At 46.2% G+C, this 23,629-nt stretch overlaps 1 protein-coding gene and 1 long non-coding RNA gene across 2 annotated transcripts in view; both read left to right on the forward strand.

Annotated features, from left to right (window-relative positions):
• Positions 1 to 4,628: 4,628 nt before the first annotated feature.
• LOC130707251 (uncharacterized) overlaps positions 4,629 to 23,629 on the forward strand; it is a 41,799-nt gene continuing 22,798 nt past the window's right edge. Inside the window, exons 1-2 of the long non-coding RNA XR_009007153.1 lie at positions 4,629 to 4,753; positions 18,916 to 19,126. This is a non-coding gene — a long non-coding RNA (uncharacterized LOC130707251). The remainder of the gene's footprint in view (positions 4,754 to 18,915; positions 19,127 to 23,629) is intronic.
• On the forward strand, positions 21,123 to 22,984 carry LOC103004248 (eukaryotic translation initiation factor 2 subunit 3-like). The gene is given in 3 exon segments (XM_028166074.2): positions 21,123 to 21,258; positions 21,580 to 22,530; positions 22,533 to 22,984. Coding segments are annotated over 3 exon segments (1,419 nt in total). The 3' UTR covers positions 22,865 to 22,984.

A 23,629-nucleotide genomic window follows, 5' to 3' on the forward strand; every position in this document is an offset into this window, starting at 1 on the left:
GTGGAAGGCCTCTGCAGGTGTTATCACCTGTGTCTTGTCTGTAACTGGAGTCCGGGCCTGGACATGTGATAGTCCTGCTGATGGCTCTGCCTCGCCCCTCCTGAGCACCTGCTCTGGCCACAGCATAGCATGTGCTCATTAAAATTGGGTTCTGCTGGTGGAAAAAGTCAGGCTGTTTTATTTGCAAAGATGAAATAGCATAAATATGATAGCGTCACCTGGGACCAGCTTTGGCCCAACTCTGTAGCACTGAGTCCTTCTCACTGAACCAGGAAGGCAAACTTGCAGAACCAGCATCGTCTACAGCTTGGGGCCCTCTTCCTCCTGGCTCTGACCCCAGGGAATCCCTGTGACTCAGATGATAATAATAAGAGCTGTGGAGGTGCTGAACCCTGTGCTTTCTGTGGCTGGGGCTCAGAGAGGTTGAGTTGTTGGATAAGGTGGCCCAGCTAGTTAACATTCTGTTTGACTGTGACAGAGGCCAGGGGCTTCCTGTGTGCAAGTGAGGATCACTGTGAAAGAAGAGGGACTGCTGAAGCCACCGGACAGGGTGCAGATGGTGCAGCCCCTCAGAAAACATTTATCCAGGGAGGCAGGATAGTCTAGCACTCTGGTTCTCAATCGGGGGGGGGGGGTGTCATTTTATCCCCAGGGGACATTTGGAAATACCTAGAGACATTTTGGTTGTCACAACTGGAATGGGAGGTGCTACTGGCATCTAGTGTTCAGAGACCAAGGATGACGCTGAACATCCCACAGTGCACAGGGCAGCCCCACGGCACTGAACCATCAACTCTCCGGCCCCAAGTGTCAGTAGTGCCGAGGTTGTGAGACCCTGCCTGGTCCAGCAGTTGAGAGGGCATGCAGCCCCTGGAGTTGGAGGCACCCTTACTAGCTGTGTAACCGGGAACAGGCACTTCACCTCCTCAGTGGCCCCCTCTGTAACACTGGGGATACTAAGCTGAGCCAATCAATGCCTGTTCACAGCTTTTGGGGGACAGGCACACAGTAAGTGTTCCATAATGTTGCTTTTTTTTTTTTTTTTAATTGGAGTATAGTTGATTTACAATGTTGTGTTAGTTTCAGGTGTACAGCAAAGTGATTCAGTTATATATATTCATATATTCATTCTTTTTCAGATTTTTTCTCATGTAGGTTATCACAGAATATTGAGTTCCCTGCGCTATACAGTAGGTCCTTGTTGGTTATCTATCTTATACATAGTAGTGTGTGTGTGTTAATCCCAAGCTCCTGATTTAGCCCCCTGCCCCACGTTTCCCCTTTGGTAACCATAAGTTTATTTCAATATCTGTAAGTCTGTTTCTGTTTTGTAAATAAGTTCACTTGTATCATTTTTTAAAAATTAGATTCCACATATGAGTGATATCATATGATATTTGGCTTTCTCTGTCTGACTTACTTCACTTAGGATGATAATCTCTAGGTCCAAACATGTTGCTGCCATTGGCATTATTTCATTCTTTTTTATGGCTGAGTAATATTCTATTGTATATATGTACCACATCTTCTTTACCCATTTCTCTGTCAGTGACATTTACATGGCTTCCATGTCTTGGCTATTGTAAATAGTACTGCAATGAACATTGGGGTGCATATATCATTTTGAATTATGGTTGTCTACAGATATATGCCCAGGAGTGGGACTGTTGGGTCATATGGTAATTCTATTTTTAGTTTTTTTGGGTTTTTAAAAATAAATTTATTTATTTATTTATTTTTGGCTGTGTTGGGTCTTCGTAGCTGCATGTGGGCTTTTCTCCAGTTGCAGCGAGCGGGGGCTACTCTTTGTTGCGGTGAGCGGGCTTCTCATTGTGGTGGCTTCTCTTGTTGCAAAGCACGGGCTCTAGGCGCACAGGCTTCAGTAGTTGTGGCACGCAGGCTCAGTAGCTGTGGCACGTGGGCTCTAGAGCGCAGGCTCAGTAGTTGTGGTGCACGGGCTTAGTTACTCCGCAGCATGTGGGATCTTCCCAGGCCAGGGCTCGAACCCGTGTTCCCCTGCATTGGCAGGCAGGTTCTTAACCACTGCGCCACCAGGGAAGCCCCTATTTTTAGTTTTTTAAGGAACCTCCATACTGTTCTCCATAGTGGTTGTACCAATTTACATCCCCACCAACAGTGTAGGAGAGCTCCCTTTTCTCCACACCCTCTCCAGCATTTGTTTGTAGACTTTTTTTTATTTTATAAATTTATTTATTTTAGTTATTTATTTTTGGCTGTGTTGGGTCTTTGTTGCTGCGCACAGGGTTTCTCTAGTTGCCGTGAGCGGGGGCTACTCTGTTGCGGTGCGTGGGCTTCTTACTGCGGTGGCTTCTCTTGTTGCAGAGCACAGGCTCTAGGCTTACAGCCTTCAGTAGTTGCAGCACGCAGGCTCATTAGTTGTGGCTCTCAGGCTCTAGAGCACAGGCTCAGTAGTTGTAGCGCACAGGGTTTAGTTGCTGTGCAGCATGTGGGATTATCCTGGACCAGGGATCGAACCCTTGTCCGCTGCATTGGCAGGCAGATTCTCAACCATTGCACCACCACCAGGGAAGCCCTATTGTTTGTAGACTTTTTGATGATGGCCATTCAGACCAGGGTGAGGTGAAACCTCATTGTAGTTTTGAGTTGCATTTCTCTGATAATTAGTGACATTGCGCACCTTTTCATGTGCTTTTTGGCCATCTGTATGTCTTCTGTAGAGAAATGTCTATTTATATAATGTTGCTATTGTTAATGACCGAGGGCATGCCTCTGCAGAAGAGCACTGACAAGGTAGACAGCGAGGAGGCCACAAGAGAAGCAGACTTGAGAGGGTGGAGGAAGGCAGAGGAGGCCCTGCCAAACTGGAGGACGACCTGTTCTGGCATTCAAGGTCACTGTGTCTTGCTTCAGCCTACATTGCTCACCCTGCCTCCCACTGCTCTGGATGGTCACTGGGCCAGGACACCCGGGGCTTTTCCTACTTCCACAGTCCCCACCCTCTTAGGACCTCCTCCTCCAAGAGGCACCTTGACCAGCCCAACCCTTAAGAATCACCTGGCCCTTATCACAGACTGAATCAATAGGCTGGCTATAGAGATAACCAGACTCATTACAGTCATATCCACTCAGACTTGCAAAAACACACCTGTTCTCATCTAAACACACAAGCAACCTCAAGGCACACCCCAGCCCTGGTCACAGACTCACAAATGTATTCCCATACACTCACAAACACACATACACAACCATAACGCCATCTCACCAAGGCACACGGAGTCCCATACACATACACACACACACACACACTCACACACCACTGGCACACAATAGCAATACATACCCAAGTACATGCTGTCACACTCACAAACCCACAAATTCATGTCCATACACATATTTACATGCAAACTCAGGAAAGCCCATAGATCTCATATATATATACACACTTGTTTAATATTTAGGCATATAAAAATATCCGTACATATACACAGAGACATGTTCTGAGCACACATACTCATATACAGCTATCAATGTGCTTATATCTATAAGCATACATATGCATACATCATTCAAGATACACATACAGGACTTCCCTGGTGGTGCAGTGGTTGAGCATCTGCCTGCCAGTGCAGGGGACACCAGTTCAAGCCCTGGTCCAGGAAGATCCCACATGCCTCGGGGCAACTAAGCCCGTGTGCCACAACTACTGAGCCTGCGCTCTAGAACCCACAAGCCACAACTACTGAGTCCATGAGCCACAACTACTGAAACCTGTGCGCCTAGAGCCCGTGCTCTGCAACAAGAGAAGCCATCGCAATGAGAAGCCTGTACACTGCAACGAAGAGTAGCCCCACTCACTGCAACTAGAGAAAGCCTGCGCACAGCAACGAAGACCCAACGCAGCCATAAATAAATACATTAATTTTTAAAAAAAAGATACACATACAGACTCCTATACATCCTCCCAAACACACACACACAAAGACATTACAACAAAAAGAAAACCTGTCCTCTCTATGCACACAGATATGCTCCTGTAGCACATTTCGTTCATTCATCAATTCATTTATATTTTTAAAAATTGCTAAGGAAACTTCCTTGGGCCACCTTCCAAATTCAACCTTGCATTATAGCTATTGTGTAGCCCAGCAGAATGTGCCAGTAGATCATTTCTCCCTTTAAATTTCCACTTGCGGGTAGGCGATGTGGATTTTCTCTCTGCCTTGCAAGACCCGGGTTAGCAGGGCCCCGGCTCCCTCATCTCCGTCCCTTTCTAACTGCCCAGTGCTCCAAGGCCTCCACAGGGAGGGAGGTGATCACTAAGGGTCCGTGTCTAAAGGTGCCTTTCCCAGCACTAATCCAACCGCGGCAGGGGTGGGTCCGCGGGTGTGGCTAGGAACCGCGTGCCAACAAGGACACTCCGGGATGGGGGATGAGTGCCGGAAGCTCAAGACCTTCCCTTCGGTGCCTCCCCCACCCCACCCCACACTCCGCTCTTCTCAGGCCCGCCAGCACCCACCCAGCCCTAAGTCGTCAGGCGGCGAGCGGGAGGACGCGGGGGCTGGGCTTTCGGCCTCCCCCCCACCCCTCCCTTGCTCCGCCTCCCTCCCTTTCCCCTCTATCCTCCTTCCTCCTCGCTCCCCTCCCTCCTCCTTTGGCCCGGCCACGCCCGCGCCTTCCCCTCCCCCGCCTCCTTCCCCTCCCCTCCCTCGTGGCTCAGGCTGCCCGAGGCTGAGTCATCGCCGCGGACGCTGCCCGGAGAGCTGGCGAGCAGGTAGGGAGGTTGTGAAGAAAGCGACCCTGTGCGGCCCGTGACCGCCACCACGAACAAGGCTGAGTCCCGGCGCATGGCCCTCTCCCCGAGAGGCCTGCGAAGAGGCACAGACAGGGCCCAGGACCGCGATGGGGAGGAGCGACGGGCCCCGGAAGGCGCTGATGCCGCCTCCCTTAAGCAGCATTTTGAAGAGCTGCACATAGGATGGAATCTAAGCGTAACATTAGGTGGCATCCAGACCAGGCATCGCAGACTGGCGGCCCACGGGCAGGTTTGGCCTGCACCTGATCTTTATTTGGCCCACACAGTGTTGTTTGTTTAAGTTTTAGCCAGATGCCAGTGTTTAAACACCATAGGATGTTTCATAGGGGGGAAATCTGATTCCCAAGTCTTGAAAAATTAGAATATATGCCAACACTGGGCCAATATTTCCCATGACAACAGTAGCGTCCTGCTGAGTGGGGCTGCCTTCGTTAGTCAAGGCATTGCATCCTCTAATTCACCACAGTCCCCACTACTCCTTCCTATTTCACCTAGGCCATTGAACTTCCTTTCTGTTACCTGCGAAGCTCCTGATTTAGTGATTCCTAATGTAGTCCATCCTACTCATTTCTCAGATGGGAATGAGGAAATGGAGGTGGGAGTTTCCCAGTCACGCAATGTGTGGCCTTAATGCAGAAGGAGAATCCAGCTTTCCCTCACCTACCGATCTTCCACCAAACCATTTTGCTTCCTTTGGAATGCAGGCTAAGGAAAGGAATTGGCTTGTGAAAAGTGGGTCCCAGGAAATGATCTGGAGATCAGGGTGGACGCCAAATAGAAGATTTTTTGGAACAGTGATTAACCAGAGAAGGGTACAACAACTTCAGATTTCTTTCTATTTAAGGGCAGATCTGTACTAAGGAATTGAGCAGAAGTAGAGTGTACAGCAGCCCGACTCTGGAGGTGATGGTAGCCTCTCAGGATCTTTCCCTTGGAGTTGGAATGGAAAACAGAACTAGGGTAGGTGGATGGATGGCACAGTTGGCAATTCTGGCAGATTTGGTTATAAGAAGTTGTTTTCAAGTCACTGGAAACTTGGCCTTTGAGACACTAGACTGTTGTATAAGGGTTGCAAAGACAATATGCCAGTTTGCTTGGATTATTCTCTAGTGTAGTGCTTCTCAGTCTGGAATACGTACATGATATTTGTAAGAGGAGAATTGTGATTCAGTAGGACGGTGATGGAACCGAAGCTCCTACATTTCTGACAAGCTTCCAGGTGATGCCAATGCTACAAGCTCCCAGACCCCGCTTTGAGTAGCCAGGCTCTGAACTCCTTGTGCCTTCTGTTTATTTGCAAGGGTCTTTGTTATAAGGCAGTCAAGAGGAAGGGCTCAGAATCAGAGACCTGGAATCCCAGCCCACCTTTCAATAGCCAGGTAACCTTGGGCAGGCTGCTCATCCTCACTGTGCCTCGATTTTCTCATCTGCTCAGTTGGAATCAAAGAACACTTACTTCCTTAGGAGGATAGGGAAGGAAGAGTGAACCGGACGTGTGGCCTCACCACAGTGCGTGGCTCATGGTGGGAGCTCTGGAAAGGTAGTTTGTGGTATCATGCTGTCTAGGGGATTGCCCATGGGCAGTGACACCCATAAGCAGCATGGTCAGGGAGGGGGAAATACGAGACATTGCAGGATGAGGATCGAACCCCTTCATGTGGCCTTACAGGCCGTGTGTGGCGTGGTCATTACCCAGCCCACCCTTGCCGCACTCCCTGTCTATCCACGCTTCAGCCACGCTGGCTGCTTATTATCAATAGATCCTTCAGCTATGGCACTTTCTCTCCTCAGGCCTCGTGCCTGGTGCTCCTCGTGCTTTAGCTGCCTGGCCCCTTCTTACCTTCAGTCTCAGCTCCTATTCACTTCCTCAGCGATGCCTTCCTTGATCCCCAAAGTCTTTAAAGTAAGGATTTAGAGGGTATGTTCTGGTAGAAAGGGAGTACAAGGGACATCTCTTGAGGATATATATACTTATATATATATAAAGAGAGAGAGAGATCACTGTTTTTAATAGAGTCTGTGTTTATTTAGAGCAGCTTTTTGGGGAGGAGGTGGCCGGAGGGGAGGAGGAACTACATACTGCCCCCGTTAGACTACAAAATGTTTTTTTGCAAATTAGAAAAAGGCACAGCTTTGGGAATTCCCTGGTGGCCTAGTGGTTAGGATTCCTGGCTTTCACTACCGTGGCCTGGGTTCAGTCCCTGGTAGGGGAACTGAGATCCTGTGAGCTGTGTGGTGCAGCCAAAAAAGAAAACAGAAAAAGGCACAGTTTGGGCAGGACTGGGTCTCTGCTCTCGCCTGCCCTCTCCACCCATTACCTTTGTGCGGTATACAAACTGTGCAGCCTTAGTGCTAATGCTTCCCTGCGCAGCCTCGTGACCAGCTTAATCCTCATGTCTGGATTAAGTTCCTTTTAGAAGCTCTCTTCACTCCATAAAACTCATCACACGTCGGAATTAGGTGTCTTGAGAATGGTTAATTTAAAAATCCAGTCCCCTGTACTAGACTCTATATTCCATCAAGGCAGAGACTATCCATCTTGCTCTGGGCTGTACCCCCAGTGCCTAGCCTGGTGCCTGTAACAAAGCAGGTGCTCCATAAATATTTGCTGAATATAGTTGACGCTTGAACAACACAGGTTTGAACTGCGTGGGTCCACTTATACCTGAATTTTTTTTCAATAAATACTACTGTAGTACTATATGAGCCACAGTAGGTAGAATCTGAGGATGCAGAACTGCAGATAAAGAGGGCAGGTTTAAAGTTATGTGCTGATTTTCCGTTATAGGGATGGTCAGTGCCCCTAAATCCTGTGTTGCTCGAGGGTCAGCTGTACTTTAGGAGCTCATTATCTACCAAGAGAGATAGGACTCATCAAAATAACCATAGCATGAGATGGGGACTAAATGTTGCAGCCCCAGGGAGGGAGGTGTCACTTCTAGCTGAGGTCATCTGGGAATGCTCACAAAAGAGGTGGTGTTTCGGCTGAGCCTAACAGAATAGGTGGAGTTCATGAGACCCACGTGAGTGCGAGGGTGTTCTTGGCAGTGGGAACAGCAAAAGCAAAGGTACGGAGGGAGAAAAGTTCATTGTGTTCCTTTGACATGTCACACATTCTGATCAGCAGACTGGCCAAATGTGTTTTGTGAATTAGCTGCTAATATTTAAAAATAAGATTTCACATATAGATCCAGATTTCTCAATTCTCTTGAAAAATTGAAAGATTCCAACAGGCAGCAATTGATTGACATCAAGAAGTGACAGTCCCGGGGCTTCCCTGGTGGTGCAGTGGTTAAGAATTCGCCTGCCAATGCAGGGGACCTGGATTTGATCCTTGGTCGGGGAAGATCCCACATGCCGCAGAGCAACTAAGCCCGTGTGCCACAACTACTGAGCCTACTCTCTAGAGCCCATGAGCCACATCTACTGAGCCCGTGTGCCACAACTGCTGAGCCTGTGCTCTAGAGCCCGTGCTGCGCAACAAGAGAAGCCACCACAATGAGAAGCCTGTGCACTGCAACGAAGAGTAGCCCCTGCTCTCCGCAATTAGAGAAAGCCCGCGCACAGCAACGAAGACCCAACGCAGCCAAAAATAAATAAATGAAAGAAATTAATTTAAAAAAAAGTGACAGTCCCTTTAGAAGGTCTATGCTTTTGCTCCTGTTTGCCATAGTCCACACCTTTCCCCGTGGCATTGTTTTTTTTTAAAATATATACGTATTTATTATTTTTTAAATTTTTATTTATTTTTGGCTTCATTGGGTCTTCGTTGCTGCGTGCGGGCTTTCTCTACTTGTGGTGAGGGGGGACTACTCTTCGTTACGGTGTGCGGGCTTTTCATTGCTGTGGCTTGTCTTGTTGCAGAGCATAGGCTCTAGGCGCGCAGGCTTCAGTAGTTGTGGCTCACGGGCTCTAGAGCGCAGGCTCAGTAGTTGTGGCACACGGGCTCAGTAGTTGTGGCTCGTGGGCTCTAGAGCGCAGGCTCAGTAGTTGTGGCACACGGGCTTAGTTGCTCCGCGGCATGTGGGATCTTCCCAGGCCAGGGATCAAACCCATGCCCCTGGCAGGGGGATTCTTAACCACTGCGCCACGCCACCAGGGAAGTCCCCCCCATTGCATTCCTATACTCTTCGCTCATTATTGTCCCTTGCTGGCCTGGCTGTGCGGCTGGCTAGCAGACCATCTGCTTGACTTAATGGGAGTTGTAAGGAAAGGTTGTTCCCATCTTTCAAGTCAAATGCCAGACTAAGGAAGTTGGCCAATACCCACCCTAAAGGAAACGAGGAGCCATTGAAAGTTTTTGAGCTTCTAGGTTCAGTAAGGCTGTGGTGGACTTTAAGAAGATCCTCATGGACTGTAAAAAGAGGCACAATAACCCAGAGCAGGGGCACGAATGCCACGGCTTTTTTTTTTTAAACTGGTGAATAACAGGCCTTCTCGTCTAATGAAGTAAGCTGGTAACTGCAGGGATTTCAAGGGTCTTCAGCTCCACAGAGCACAGCCAGGACCGAGTTCAAAAGGAGGACCCTCAGGCAAGGAGGCTGGTGAAGTTCTGGAAACCGAAGGAGTGGGGAGCTCTGCGTGAGGCTTTAAATGAGAAAAAAAAAAAATGGACTGACTCATAGTTGGAGGACAGGTACTTCCAAAAGGCAGAATTTTAATCTTAAAGGTTTCTAATGACTCACACGTAGATGACATCCAACTTGCTTTTGCTTAGCCTTGAATATTTGCAAATACATTATTTTGCTTTAAAAATAATTGTACTTCTGTTTATAAAAATAATATATCCTCATCAGGAAAAAATGGAAAATGTAGAAAAATGAAATGAAGATAATAATCACCAGTAATCCTACCACCATTGTTAACATGTTGGTGGATTTCCTTGTTTATTTTTTCAGTGTATTTATGCTTTTTTAAAACAAAGTTGGGGTCACATTTCACATATAACTGATTGCCCTTTTTTGACTAATACTATGAATTTTTCACCATGAGAATGTATTAATGTATCTTCTTGTAAAACTTTTAAATAAGGTAAAATTCAGAAAAGAAAAACACTATTTATTAGCATTTTTCTGGTTTATGAAATATGCTTTGAAAAAACATTTTGCCTCTTTGTTTCTTCCCATTCTCAAAGTGTAGTCAGGAATCTGACTTTTTTCATCATGCAAAACAGATACTGTCACCCTTATTTTACTGAAGGAAATGAGTCACAAAGATGAAATCATTTACCCCAAATTGATTAGTCAGCAGCTAGTCCGGGGTAAGACTACAACCCCCAGGCCTTCTGAGTCTGGCTTAGTGCTGTGAGAGGAGGGGGGATACACAGGCTGCTCTTCCCCACTGCCATTACATTTAGTTTAGAGAATGCCAGCTGTGCTTTATTTTTTAATTAATTGTTTATTTTAAGTTATTTTCCTTTTTTTAAAATTTTTGGCTGCATTGGGTCTTCCTTGCTGTGAGTGGGCTTTCTCTAGTTGCAGTGTGCGGGCTTCTCATTGCGGTGGCTTCTCTTGTTGCGGAGCATGGGCTCTAGGTGGGCAGGCTTCAGTAGTTGTGGGGAATGAGTTCTAGAGCACAGGCTCAGTAGTTGTGGCACGGGCTTAGTTGCTTCACGGCATGTGGGATCTTCCCGGACCAAGGATCGAACCCATATCCCCTGCATTGACAGGTGGATTCTTAACCACTGTGCCACCAGGAAAGTCCCTTTATTTTTAAAAAATATTTATTTATTTATTTATTTGGTTGCGCTGGGTCTTAGTTGCAGCTCGCCGGCTCCTTAGTTGTGGCATGCACACTCTTAGTTGAGACGTGTGGGCTTCTTAGTTGCAGCATGCATGTGGGATCTAGTTCCCTGACCAGGGATCAAACTCGGTCCCCCTGCATTGGGAAAGCGGAGTCTTAACCACTGCGTCACCAGGGAAGTCCCCAGCTGTGCTTTAAATTCTGGGAATCAAGGAGGCTTTAAACTGAGCACAGTGAATCCGAGCATACTTCGTGGAAGAGGCAGATTTTATGCAGCATCTGGAAGGTTTGTCCAATAAATAGATTAGTCAGTGGCAGGCACCCAAGCCTACTGATTCCCAAGTGAATAGTAATACTGGGCTTTATCTTGTGGCAAGCCTTACTAAGCCCTTGAACACTGCTTATGTTATTTAATCCTCACACCCAACTGTGTGAAGCACTGCTATTTTCATTGATTTAAAAATGAAGAACCATGAGGACTTCCCTGGCAGTCCAGTGGTTAAGACTCTGCGCCCCCACTGCAGGGCACTGGTTCGATCCTGGTGGGAAACTAAGATCCCATAGGCAGCATGGCCAGAAAATAAATAAATAAAAATTAAAATAATAATAATAATAAAGAAACAAGCACAGAGCGGGGAGGTCTCACGGCTAGTGAGTACCAGGGCAGAGGTTTGAACGCAGGTATCCTGGCCCCAGAGCACTTACCGCATTCCATCCACGCACCCTCCCTGCCTGAAGGTTGAAGGTTGAGCAGCAAGGCCCAGGCTTTGTACCCCCGCTGTCACTGACAGCTGACCGGTTGTGCTCAAGGGACTGAGGGACGCACAGGCAGTGCCGGGGATGCTGTGCTGTTTTGGGGACTGTGCGACGACAGCCAGCTGGGGAGGGCGCCCGGAGCCCTCCGAGAGGATTCCCAAAGTGGGAAAATATAAGTAAAAAATGAAAATATAAATAAAAAATTCCCCGGAGCATTAGGCATCCCGCAGCCATTCCTCAGTGACTGTTTCTTGATTCTTCTTTTGATTCCGAAATAAACTCCAGCCTGAAAGGATAGAATCTAGAGGACGACTTGCGTTCTAGTCCTGCCTCTGCCACTATCTGATTGTGTGATCTTGGGCCAGTTACTTTCCCTCTCTGGGCCTCGAGGATTAAAGCTGGTCCTTTCACCTGGTCTTTGCAGTTCACGTTCCAGCATGCTATGGCCAAAACAATGCTGGGCCTTAGGGATGACTCGGTGGCAACTGGAGCTGTTCGCCATATGCAGGGGTCCGTGGGTGCTGGGCCCACCCTGCTCTTGCTCCGCACCCCAGCGTTTGCGTGCGCAGGAAGGCTCTCGGGTGTCCTGGAGAGAACCCAGCCCAGCCGCATCCCCGGGCAGTGCACTTGGGAGTGAGGACACGCACGCGGTCGGAGGCACTTGAATTCCTTCCTAAGATCTCTGTTCCCCAGGGCCCAACTCGCCTGAAGAGGCGCCCAGCCTTGCGTCTACTAGCTCAGCCCAGCAGCTCCACTCCGCCTTCACCGGGCAGCCGGTGATTCTCAGGCACAGCCATGTCTGCCCCTGCGAGGAAACCTTCGCTGGCTCCCCACTGCCCCAGGAATAACATCCAGACTCCTCAGAATGGCAGAGAAGGCCTGCTTCCACCTACCCCAACCTGCCTCTCCAACTCTTTTGCCCTGTCACCTTAATGTTGAGCTTTGTGGTTTTAAAAGTAGGGGCAGCTGGATTCAAATCCCCCGAGTCTGCCTGTTCCTGGCTTTATGATCTTTAGGCAAGTTACCACACATCCCTAAACCTTGATTTCCACACCATTAAAATGGGGGTGGTAGCACCCATTTCATAGGACTGTGTGAGAAATTAAATGAATCACTTAGCATGGTTCCTAGAACATGGTAAACTCTAATAGGCCTTAAGTGCCTGTCCTTATTATTATAACAGTTCTCAGCCTCATTTGGCTACCACCTCCTACTTCCTGAAGCTCAGCACTCTTTCCCAACACTGTCTCCATACCTGGAAAGCCCTTCCCTGTCCCTCTTCTCCACCCAGTAGGCTCCTACTCACTCTTTCAAGCCCTATTCAAAAGCATTGCCTGTGAAGACATTTCCCTCCTTCCCACTTCCTTCCTCCTCTCTCTGCCTGTCACCACTGTATCCCAGGGGCCATGCTTAGTGTCACCTATGGTGGAACAACCAGCATTACACACCTCTCGGTAGGATACAGTAGACTACACAACTCCATCTATTTTTGCTCCTGCCAAAAATATTGAGCCTGAACCTAATCAGGTCTTTAGAGCTGGCTTCAGTTTACAAGAATTTCAGGGGACAGAGGAACACGTTATGTAACCCACAGAGAAGCAATCAGGCAAGTCCAGAATGTGGGACAGTTTATAAGGCAACTGATGTGATTTCTTAAAAGTCAACATCGTGAAAACACAACAAAAGCAAATGCACTGGAGGAGGAGGTTCTAGATTCAAAGAGATCCTAGAGTCTAACAAGTAAATGTAAGATGTGATTCTTGATTGTATCTTGGCTTGTTTTCTTTTTAAAAAAGCTGTAAAGACCAAGTTTTTAGACAGTGGGGGAAATCTGACTATGAACTGCGTATTAGATGATATAAGGAAATTATTAATTTTGTGAGATGTGGTAAGTGTATTGTGGTTATGGAGGAGAATCCTTATTTTTTGGAAATGCATGCTTAAGTGTTCAGTGCTGAAGTGTTAGAATATCTGCACTAAACTTTAAAATAGTTCAGCCACAAATTTAACATATAGTAAGATGAAGTAAATATGGTAAAATGTTGACAATTGTTGAATATACGTGGTGATATGTAGGTATTCATTTTATAATTCTTCCTACTTTCCAGTATGTTTCAACATTTTCAGAATAAAAAGGTCTATTTATTTATTTATTTAAAGTTTTCCTTCTCCAGGGCTCCCACAGCAAGTTTTTAGACCTTTATTAAAGAACAAATCACAACATATGGAGGCGACATATGCCAGTGAGTCTTGCCATTCAGATTACAGATTACGAACTCCTGGCAGTAGGATCCAAAGTCTGGATCAACTGTATTTCTCACAATGCCAAGTTCATAATAAATACTCAATAAACATTTGTTCAATGAATGAAGACTTTACTCGTGCTACAGTGCATTGTCCATCAATAAACTTACTCAGTAATCTCCAGAATGAAAATGATAATGACAAAATTTAATCAAGCACTTACTATGTGCCAGGCTTGGTGCTAAGTCCCTAACATGCATTATCTCGTGTAACCCTCACAGCAGTCGGAAAAATGTTGATCCCATTTTACGCGTGAGAAAACTGATACACAGAAAGGTGAAGAAACTTGCCCCTAAGATCACTCAGTAATGGCAGAAGCATGTGGTTCTAACCATTACACGATGTTGCCTTGTCCCTCTCTGGCACCATCCTATTGGCACAGGTAATTATGTAGGTACGTGTTTTAGTACCTACATCTGCTGAACTAGGAGCCCTTCAAAGGCAGAGGAAAGAAAACATGTCTACACAAAAACTTGTATACAAATATTAACAACAGCATTATTCAGAATAGTCAAGGAATGAAAACAGCCCAAATGTACATCAACTTGATGAATGGATAAACAAAATGTGGTATATCCACACAATGGAATATTATTCAGCCCTAAGAAGGAATGAAGTACCGATACAATCTACAATATGCATAAATCTCGAACACATTACACTAAGCGAAAGAAGCCCATCTCAGGCACGTCCCTGGTGGCCCAGTGGTAAAGAATCCGCCTTCCAATGCAAGGGATGCGTCTTTGATACCTGGTCAGGGAACTAAGATCCCACATGCCGCGGGGCAACTAAACCCGCGCACCACAACTACTGAGCCCATGCACCCTGGAGTCCACACGCCACAACTAGAGAGAGAAAACCCGCACGACCACAACTAGAGAGAAGCCCGAGCGCCACAACGAAGAGACTGCACTCTGTAACGAAAGATCCTGCATGCCTCAGCGAAGATCCTGCGTGCTGCACCTAAGACCCGACGCAGCCAAAATAAATAAATTAATTAATTAATTAATATTTTTAAAAAAGAAGCCCATCTCAAAAGAGCACATAATATATGATTCCATTTAAATGAAATGTCCAGAATAAGCAAATCCATAGAGATAGAAAGTAGAGTAGTGGTTGATTAGGGCTAAGGGGTTGGAGGATTGGGAGGTGATAGCTAAAGGGTCCAAGAATTCTTTCTGAGGTGATAAAAATATTCTATGATTGATTGTGGTGAAGGTTGCACATGCTTAATATATCAAAAACAATTGAATTTACAATTTAAATGGGTGAATTGTATTGTGTGAGAATTGTATCTCAATAAAGCTGGAAAAAAAAGCAGAGGAAATATCTTATGCACCAGTGAATCTGCCAAGCTAGTTGAGTGACAAAAGAATGAATGAATCAATGAATGGCTGTTTCCATTGCAAATGACAAAAATCTACCGTATTTCCAAAGTGTAAAATGAATTTCCTTGACAGCCTTACAGGCATGCCCACTCTTAGCTCCCAGGAACTCAATTATATACTAAGAAACCTGATAATTCAATAAACAATTCCTGAGGTTGCCAGTGCTACTCCAGAAGAAAAGAGAAATGCACAGATGATTTCTTTCAGATACAAACTGTGGGATTGCTGAACAAGGAGCTGCCAGGATGTTCTGTCTGGGAAGGGTCCTGGAGATCTCACTGTGATCTGTTTCTACTTGGCAAACCTAGATTCATTTATTTGAGCTCATCTGACTATTCCTGTGTTTTTTTTCTCCTTGCCCTGGTCATTCAGAAGGACGGTTGTAAATGAAAGCTCCAGGATAAAATACTTTGAGGGTCTGTGGAAATAACTTAATAGGGAAAGACCCAAACACTTCAGTGGGTGTCCATCAACTGGCAGGGAAGTTGCTTGTTCAAAATGTTGGTTCCGGGCCTCATCCCTGGAGATTCAGATTCAGTGCAACTAGGGTGGGGCCATAGAAACTGCGTTTTAAATAAAGCATCTGCGGTGCCCTTGATACAGGGGACGCCTGGCCATATGAGAAACACTGACCTAAATAAAGCATAGACAGGAGGAACTGAAATGTGTACATTATCTCAGGCAGAAAAATGGGTTTGCTTAGGGATCTTGGAGATCATGGAATTTAAAGGTTTTCATGCTGTGCCCCCTGGAACTCCTTAGGACTCCATGGAACACTTGGAGGGGCTGTTGAGTTGGTGGAGGTACAGAGGTGCAGATAGGTCTACCTCAGCACATGCCCCTTTTAACAGCTCTATTTCCATTTTTTTTTTCTAAACTAAGATATTGGGTTCTATTGCTTGCAAGCCATTAATCATGCTCTGTCCCTCATATGCAAGTGGAAAAACTGAGGACTAGAGAGGAAAATATTTTCCCAGAGTAGCAGAGTGACAGCACACTGATGGCAGAACCAGGGCTGCCACCAGGGCTTCACTTCCAGCCCAGGGCCCTTCCCACTAGGGAATGCCAATTTGGACACATCCCTTTATCTCAGGGTGGCTTTCCCTCTCTGCCTGCAGCAAATCCCACACAAGACAGGAGGGCCTAGACTAGGGTAAGAGGAATGAGGCATCCTGCCTCCAGCACAAAATTTAGGGTGGTGCCCCAAAATTCAGAAATCAAGACAAATAATATTTTAATACAATATATTAAAAATCAAAATTAATGCCAAAAAATTCATGATGAACAAAATACCAAAATTTTACATAAAAGTAAAATCAGTACTGATTTTTCCTTTTGCCCCAAGCTTCAATATGGCTCTCTACAGCACTATTACTTATCCTGCTTTCATTTAAAGTTTTGGTATTTTGTTCATCATGGATTTTTGGCATTAATTTTGATTTTTAAAATATTATATTTGAACTTCCCTGGTTAAGAATCTGCCTGCCAATGCAGGGGACACGGGTTCGAGCACTGGTCTGGGAAGATCCCACATGCTGCGGAGCAACTAATCCCGTGCGCCACCGCTACTGAGCCTGCGCTCTAGAGCCCGCGAACCACAACTACTGAAGCCCACGCGCCTAGAGCCCGTGCTCCGCAACAAGAGAAGCCACCCACCGCGATGAGAAGCCTGCGCACCTCAACGAAGAGTAGCCCCCGCTCGCCGCAACTAGAGAAAACCTGTGTGCGGCAATGAAGACCCAATGAAGCCAAAAACAAATAAATAGATTTATTTTTTAAAATAATAAAATATTGTATTCAAGTATTATTTATCTAGGTTACTAAGTTTTTTTGTGTTTCCCTTAACTTGGTGCCTGAGGCAGGTGCCTCATTTGCCTCACCCTAATCTTGGCCCTATAGAACAGGTCTTTTGGCAGATTGCTGAGTAAATGCCCCGTTGTCCTCTGGGAATCCCTCCAGAGCCTATCACTTTATTTGTCTGATGGAACTGATGTTTGTTCGGTCTCACTGTGACATTGCCCTTGCCACTTGACCTGCAGAGAGGTTTGTAATCTGCAGGGGATATTTGTTTTGCTGACCCAGCAACATTCTCCCCTCTCTGGGGACAGTAATTGTTAAGTTGCTTGGGTTCATTCCCTCCCCATCTGTGCAGCTGACTCCAGCCCATAGCCTAGAGGTGGGCATGTGACTCAGCTCTGCCAATCAGAGGCTTGCATCCCCTGGCCACAATGATTGGTTCAGGAGTGGTCATGTGACTCAGTTACAGCCAATGAGACTCAGTTCTGGAGGTCTGGTCTGAACTTCGGGAAAGGGAGACTTTCTCTTTTCTGTGGTAGCTGAGAGGACAGGATGTAAGCCACCTCGGGCAGCCTTTCTGAGACACAGAAGACTGCAGTGTGGATAGCAGCAGACAGAGGCAAGGAAGAAACATCCCGATGATATTGCTTGAGCTCCTGGATCCAGCTGTGCACAAGGCAATTCTACACTCTGGACTTAAGGGAAGTGTGGGCCAACTTTTGCCCAAGTCAGTTTGAGTAGTGTCTCTGTAAGGAGTAGTGTCTCTGTCACATAGCTGATTCACTCCTTCCCTGCAGTCTGTCCAGGCTGTCCCTGGAAGATGCCTTGGAGAAGCCCAGCACCAGACTTCCATCCTGAAGATCTTCATCCAGGTGATGGCATCCTTCATCCAAGGGCAGCCTTAGAAGGCAGAGTATTGGTAACAACAACAACTCTAGATACCATTACTGAGCAGTAGTGCCACTGTCAGGTCCTGTGGTAAATATTTACACACCTGTATACTCATTTTCTCCTATAACAACTCTACAAAGTAGATTCCATTACTAACTCCAGGCTGAAATCCAGTCCATCCATCCCCAGGCCAAATGTCCCAAATCACCAACTAGAGGCAAAGGGAAGGCCCCGGTTAACCAGCAAATGAGCCTGCTTCCCACTCCATTGTGCTCTTTCGTAAATGGATAGACTTTCTAGGAGGCAGACTGTTTCTAAGAACAGCTGAGCCTGGGTATTAACAAACCCGTATCCCCACACTTTCCCATAGCACTGTCAACATCTTGAAGTAAAAAACCTTAGGCCAGCTAGCTTCCTTTGACTTGGGAGTGAAGCTCAGCACCTCAGGCAGCACAGGCCTTCAAAATTAGCGGTGGCCTATATGAGAAAAGAATCTAAAAAAGAATGACTATATGTACACGTATAACTGAATCACTTTGCTGTACACCTGAAACTAACACAACATTGTAAATCAACTATACTCCAGTAAAATAAAAACAAAACAAAACAAACAAAAAATTAGTGGGTGGGTCGACTCACTGACTGGCCATCTTTGCCATCTTTTTTTTTTTTTTAATTTTTATTTATTTATTTATTTATGGCTGTGTTGGGTCTTCATTTCTGTGCGAGGGCTTTCTCTAGTTGTGGCAAGCGGGGGCCTCTCACTATCGCGGCCTCTCTTGTTGCGGAGCACAGGCTCCAGATGCGCAGGCTCAGTAGTTGTGGCTCACGGGCCCAGCTGCTTCACGGCATGTGGGATCTTCCCGGACCAGGGCTCGAACCCGTGTCCCCTGCATTGGCAGGCAGATTCTCAACCACTGCGCCACCAGGGAAGCCCCGTCTTTGCCATCTTTGCTCATTTATTTATTCAACAAACATTGATTGAGTGCCAGCTATCTGCCAGATCGCATTCTCAGCACTGAGGATACAAATGTTGAACAAAACTGGGGGCAGTCTCTGCCTCCAGGGAACTGACAGTCTTGTCAAGGAGGCATGTATTAAACAAATAATTGCACGTGCAATTATTTAATTACAAGTATGGTAAGCAATGAGAAGGAAAAGTTCAGGCTGATATGAGAATGTGCAATAGAAGCATCTTAAACCCATTGGCAGACTAACTAAGCAACTTTATTCATTTGACAGGTGTTTTTGGATTGACTGCTCAGTGCTAGGCACTGTGTTTGCTGCTGAGTGCTGGACAGAGAGGGGAACAAGGCTCAGCCCCTGCCCACAAGGATCTCGCCATGCACAACAAATACACCATCTGACCAGCTGTCCCACCTGCGGCCTGTGAGCAGCTGCAAGTTTACAGCTTTGACATCCACTTGAAAGAACGCCATGCCTGCTTCCACAGGTGAGCCAAATATATTTGACTGGTTCCATTGGCCTCATATTGGTCTTACTATGTCTTTCTCTGACCCTCAATGACTTTTGCTCTCTAGGGTTGGAAAAGTTGGGACAAATGGTCACTGAGCTTATTGAGAATGTTTTATGATGCTCTGTAAAAATAGGGTCTAGGGTGAAAAATACACATGGTCTCATTGGGAGAAGAAGGCATCAGGAAAGGGAAGGGACTGGGGATTGAAACTCCCTGGGCCTTGTGGCTCCAGCCTGCTGAGGACAGGAGCTTGGCTTTGATGGCAGGCCTTTGGTGATATTTCTGGCTGCCTGTTCCCAAGGGTACGAACCGGAGTGTGTTCCCAGCTCACCACGGGGAACCTTCTGGATGGCTTTATTATTCAGAGCATATGATGCTTTGGCTCCAGTAGCCGGAGACAGTCAGCGATTCTGCAGAGCTGGGTTCTCAGCAGCAGAGGTGAGCGTGTGGGTGGTTTCAGACACAAGAGGTTTGGCTCAGTCCTTCTTAGAGCCAGCCTCCCGCAAAGCAGCCAGAATCACTTGGCCCGCTGGGCCCTAATCCAGGCCTGAAATGTGACAGCGTGGGGAGAAATGGGAAGGGAGTGGCCTCTGACTGTATCCCCCCTGGACTGAAGCACTTAGAGGGTGGGGAATGCAGCTGATTCTTTTTTGTATTTCCCAAGCCTGATGCCCTGGGACAGGTGTCTTGTATCTCATATGTTGAGGGCTTACTATATGCTAGGCATTAGTTCATTTAATCCTCACAGCAACCCCATGTGATAAGTTCTGCTATTACTCTCATTTTATAGGTAGCTGAGGCTCAGGGTAGTGGAGGAGGAGCCACACAGATTACAGAGCTGTGCTACCCTGTCATGTCTCAGCATGGCCCTCAGAGAGCAGACAGGCAGCAGAGTGGGGGGGTGGTGAGGATTCTCTTATATATGGCTGCTTGGGGTGGGGCCTGGAATAGAAAGCAGCTAACTCCTGGGACAAGCCTTCAACTTGGTACAGAGCCTTGACCATCCTGGCTCTAAGAAGTATGGCATTAACTGTTTGGAGAATAACATAGAATGTAGCATTTTGTCGCTTCACTAAGGCCTTACTTTATATCAATAATAATTATTTCTTTTCAGTCACTGAGTCAAGGGCTTTATGTATATCATTTCATTTAATCCTCATATCAAGCCATGAATAGGTATTATTATCCTTCTGAGGAGAGAGACATTAAATAACTTGGCCAAGGTCACAGCTAGTGAGTTACAGAACCAGGATTCAACTTAAGAATGCATGGCTCCAAGATTTCCTGATTCTCTGAGCATCAGAGACCTGGCTCAATTCCTGGTTCCTCCATGAACCAACTGTGTGCCCTTGGCAAGTCGGTTAACTTTTCTGGGCCTCATTTTCCACATCTGTGAAATGGGTAGGTTGAGCTAGATGATGTGTTAGGCCCCCTCCGTCTCTGATATCTAGACTTTGAACCCCTTGAGGGATATCACTTATGTATCCCCAGCACCTAGCAGAGGGCCTGGCCCAGAGTGGGTCAACATCTGTTGAGCTAAATCTATCCTGATGGGGCCCCAGCTCTTAGCTCCACAAGTAGTTGCCATTTCCAAATCTCTGCATTTCATAGCCTCCCCCATCCAAAGATACCATAATTTATCCATTGTGATTGTTTTCCATTTTTCCTATTAAAAAAAAAATGTTCCTGGCCCAGGGAGGCAGGGCCCGCCGGCAGGGGGATCTGTCCCCCGTCCTCGAAAAGCAGAAGCCTGCCACGCGGTCAGCCTGCCACGTGGTCAGCCTGCTGGCAGGCACTGTACAAATCCATGGGGAGAAAAGTCCAAGCAGTGAGGCCTCCGCTGCACCGGCCATCCTCCTCTACCAGGCCTGGGCCCTAGTTGGCCCTCCCACTTCCGCTGCCCCGCCCTGCACAAGGGGGCTTGCGAATGGTCAGGCAGCCCCCCAGACGCCTGTCTTCCTCTCCGGGCAAGATGGCGGGGGGGGGCGAGGCTGTTGTGACTTTAGGGCAGCCGCACCTTTCTCGGCAAGATCTCAACACTGTGGATGTTACCAAGTTGACGCCACTTTCACATGAAGTTATCAGCAGACAGGCCACAATTAATATAGGTACTGGGCTTCCCTGGTGGCGCAGCGGTTGAGAATCTGCCTGCCAATGCAGGGAACACGGGTTCGAGCCCTGGTCTGGGAAGATCCCACATGCCGCGGAGCAACTAGGCCCGTGAGCCACAGCTACTGAGCCTGCGCGTCTGGAGCCTGTGCTCCGCAACAAGAGAGGCCGCGATAGTGAGGGGCCCGCGCACCGCGATGAAGAGTGGCCCCCGCTTGCCGCAACTAGAGAAAGCCCTCGCACAGAAACGAAGACCCAACACAGCCAAAAATAAATAATAATAAATAAATAAGCTCATTAAAAAACAAAAAAAATTATAGGTACAATTGGTCATGTAGCTCATGGGCAATCTACGGTTGTAAAAGCTATTTCTCGAGTTCACACTGTCAGGTTCAAAAATGAACTAGAAAGAAACATTACAATCAAACTTGGCTATGCTAATGCTAAGATTTATAAATTTGACGACCCAAGTTGTCCTCGGCCAGAATGTTATAGATCCTGTGGAAGTAGTACACCTGATGAGTTTCCTACAGATATTCCAGGGACCAAAGGGAACTTCAAATTAGTCAGACGTGTTTCCTTTGTTGACTGTCCTGGCCACGATATTTTGATGGCTATTCTGCTGACCGGTGCTGCAGTGATGGATGCAGCTCTTCTGTTGATAGCTGGTAACAAGTCTTGTCCTCAGCCTCAGACTTTCGAACACCTGGCTGCTATAGAAATCATGAAACTGAAGCATATTTTGATTCTACAAAATAAAATTGATTTGGTAAAAGAAAGCCAGGCTAAAGAACAGTATGAACAGATCCTTGCATTTGTACAAGGTACAGTAGCAGAAGGAGCTCCTATTATTCCAATTTCTGCTCAGCTAAAATACAATATTGAAGTTGTCTGTGAGTACCTAGTAAAGAAAATTCCAGTACCCCCAAGAGACTTTACTTCAGAACCCCGACTTATTGTTGTTAGATCCTTTGATGTCAACAAACCTGGCTGTGAAGTTGATGACCTTAAGGGGGGTGTAGCTGGTGGTAGTATTCTAAAAGGAGTATTAAAGGTGGGCCAGGAGATAGAAGTCAGACCTGGTACTGTTTCCAAAGATAGTGAAGGAAAGCTCATGTGTAAACCCATCTTTTCCAAAATTGTATCGCTTTTCGCAGAGCATAATGATCTTCAGTATGCTACTCCAGGAGGTCTTATTGGAGTGGGAACAGAAACTGACCCCACTTTGTGCCAGGCTGACAGAATGGTGGGGCAGGTACTTGGTGCAGTTGGAGCTTAACTGAGATCTTCACAGAATTGGAAATTTCCTATTTCCTGCTTAGATGGCTTCTAGGTGCACGCACTGAAGGAGACAAGAAAGCAGCAAAAGTGCAAAAGCTGTCTAAGAATGAAGTGCTTATGGTGAACATAGGATCCCTGTCGACAGGAGGAAGAGTTAGTGCGGTCAAGGCTGATTTGGGCAAAATCGTTCTGACTATTCCTGTGTGCACAGAAGTAGGAGAAAAAATTACCCTTAGCCGAAGAGTTGAGAAACACTGGCGTTTAATTGGTTGGGGTCAAATAAGAAGGGGAGTGACAATCAAGCCAACAGTAGATGATGACTGAAGAATTAAATAACAGATTTGGATGAAGTCGGAATTTCTCTTAACAACCTAGGGGTATATTTTCAAAGCAATAGTGAGGAATTAACTTCACAGCTCATTACCTTAGGAGTAGCTGCAAGGTTATTCTCATTTTTTAGTGATGAAAAGTTAACCTCTAAAATAGGGTCTACAATAAATGTAAAAATTGGCATAATGTTGGATTGAATCTACATTTTACCAGAAATTAATCATTCCCAAATAATGTCTAATTTATACATCAGTGCAGGTTTGAAAGGAAACTGCTACAACCAGCCTTTGCTGTAGCACACATACCACTGAATCTGTTTGAAATAAAATTTTTCTTCTTAAAAAAAAAAAAAGTTCCTGTATGTCTCTCTCTTTTTACTTTCCTGCATGTCTCTTAATGGACTAAAGTATCACTTAGTGTATATCCAGATGTGGAGTTTTTGGGTCATGGGGTGTACACAAATCCCTCTCAAAAGTTGTTGTAGGAATTTACATTCCCACCATCTGTAAGAGCTACCCTTTCCCCATATCCTTCCAAAACTGAAGTTTGTCAGATTTTTAAAATTTTGTCAGTTGGCTGAGTGTGAAGTGGCATAAATATATTTTAACTTTTCATAGTGGAAATTTTCAAGTATTTACACAATAGTACAAAGAATAGTATAATGAACTTCTACTGTACCTATCATCCACCTTCAACAATTAATAACTCCTTACCAATTTTGTTCCCTTTATATTCTACCACCCATTATTTTTAACTGAA

Source organism: Balaenoptera acutorostrata, chromosome 2 (assembly GCF_949987535.1).
Source record: "Balaenoptera acutorostrata chromosome 2, mBalAcu1.1, whole genome shotgun sequence".
Lineage (NCBI taxonomy): Eukaryota > Metazoa > Chordata > Mammalia > Artiodactyla > Balaenopteridae > Balaenoptera > Balaenoptera acutorostrata.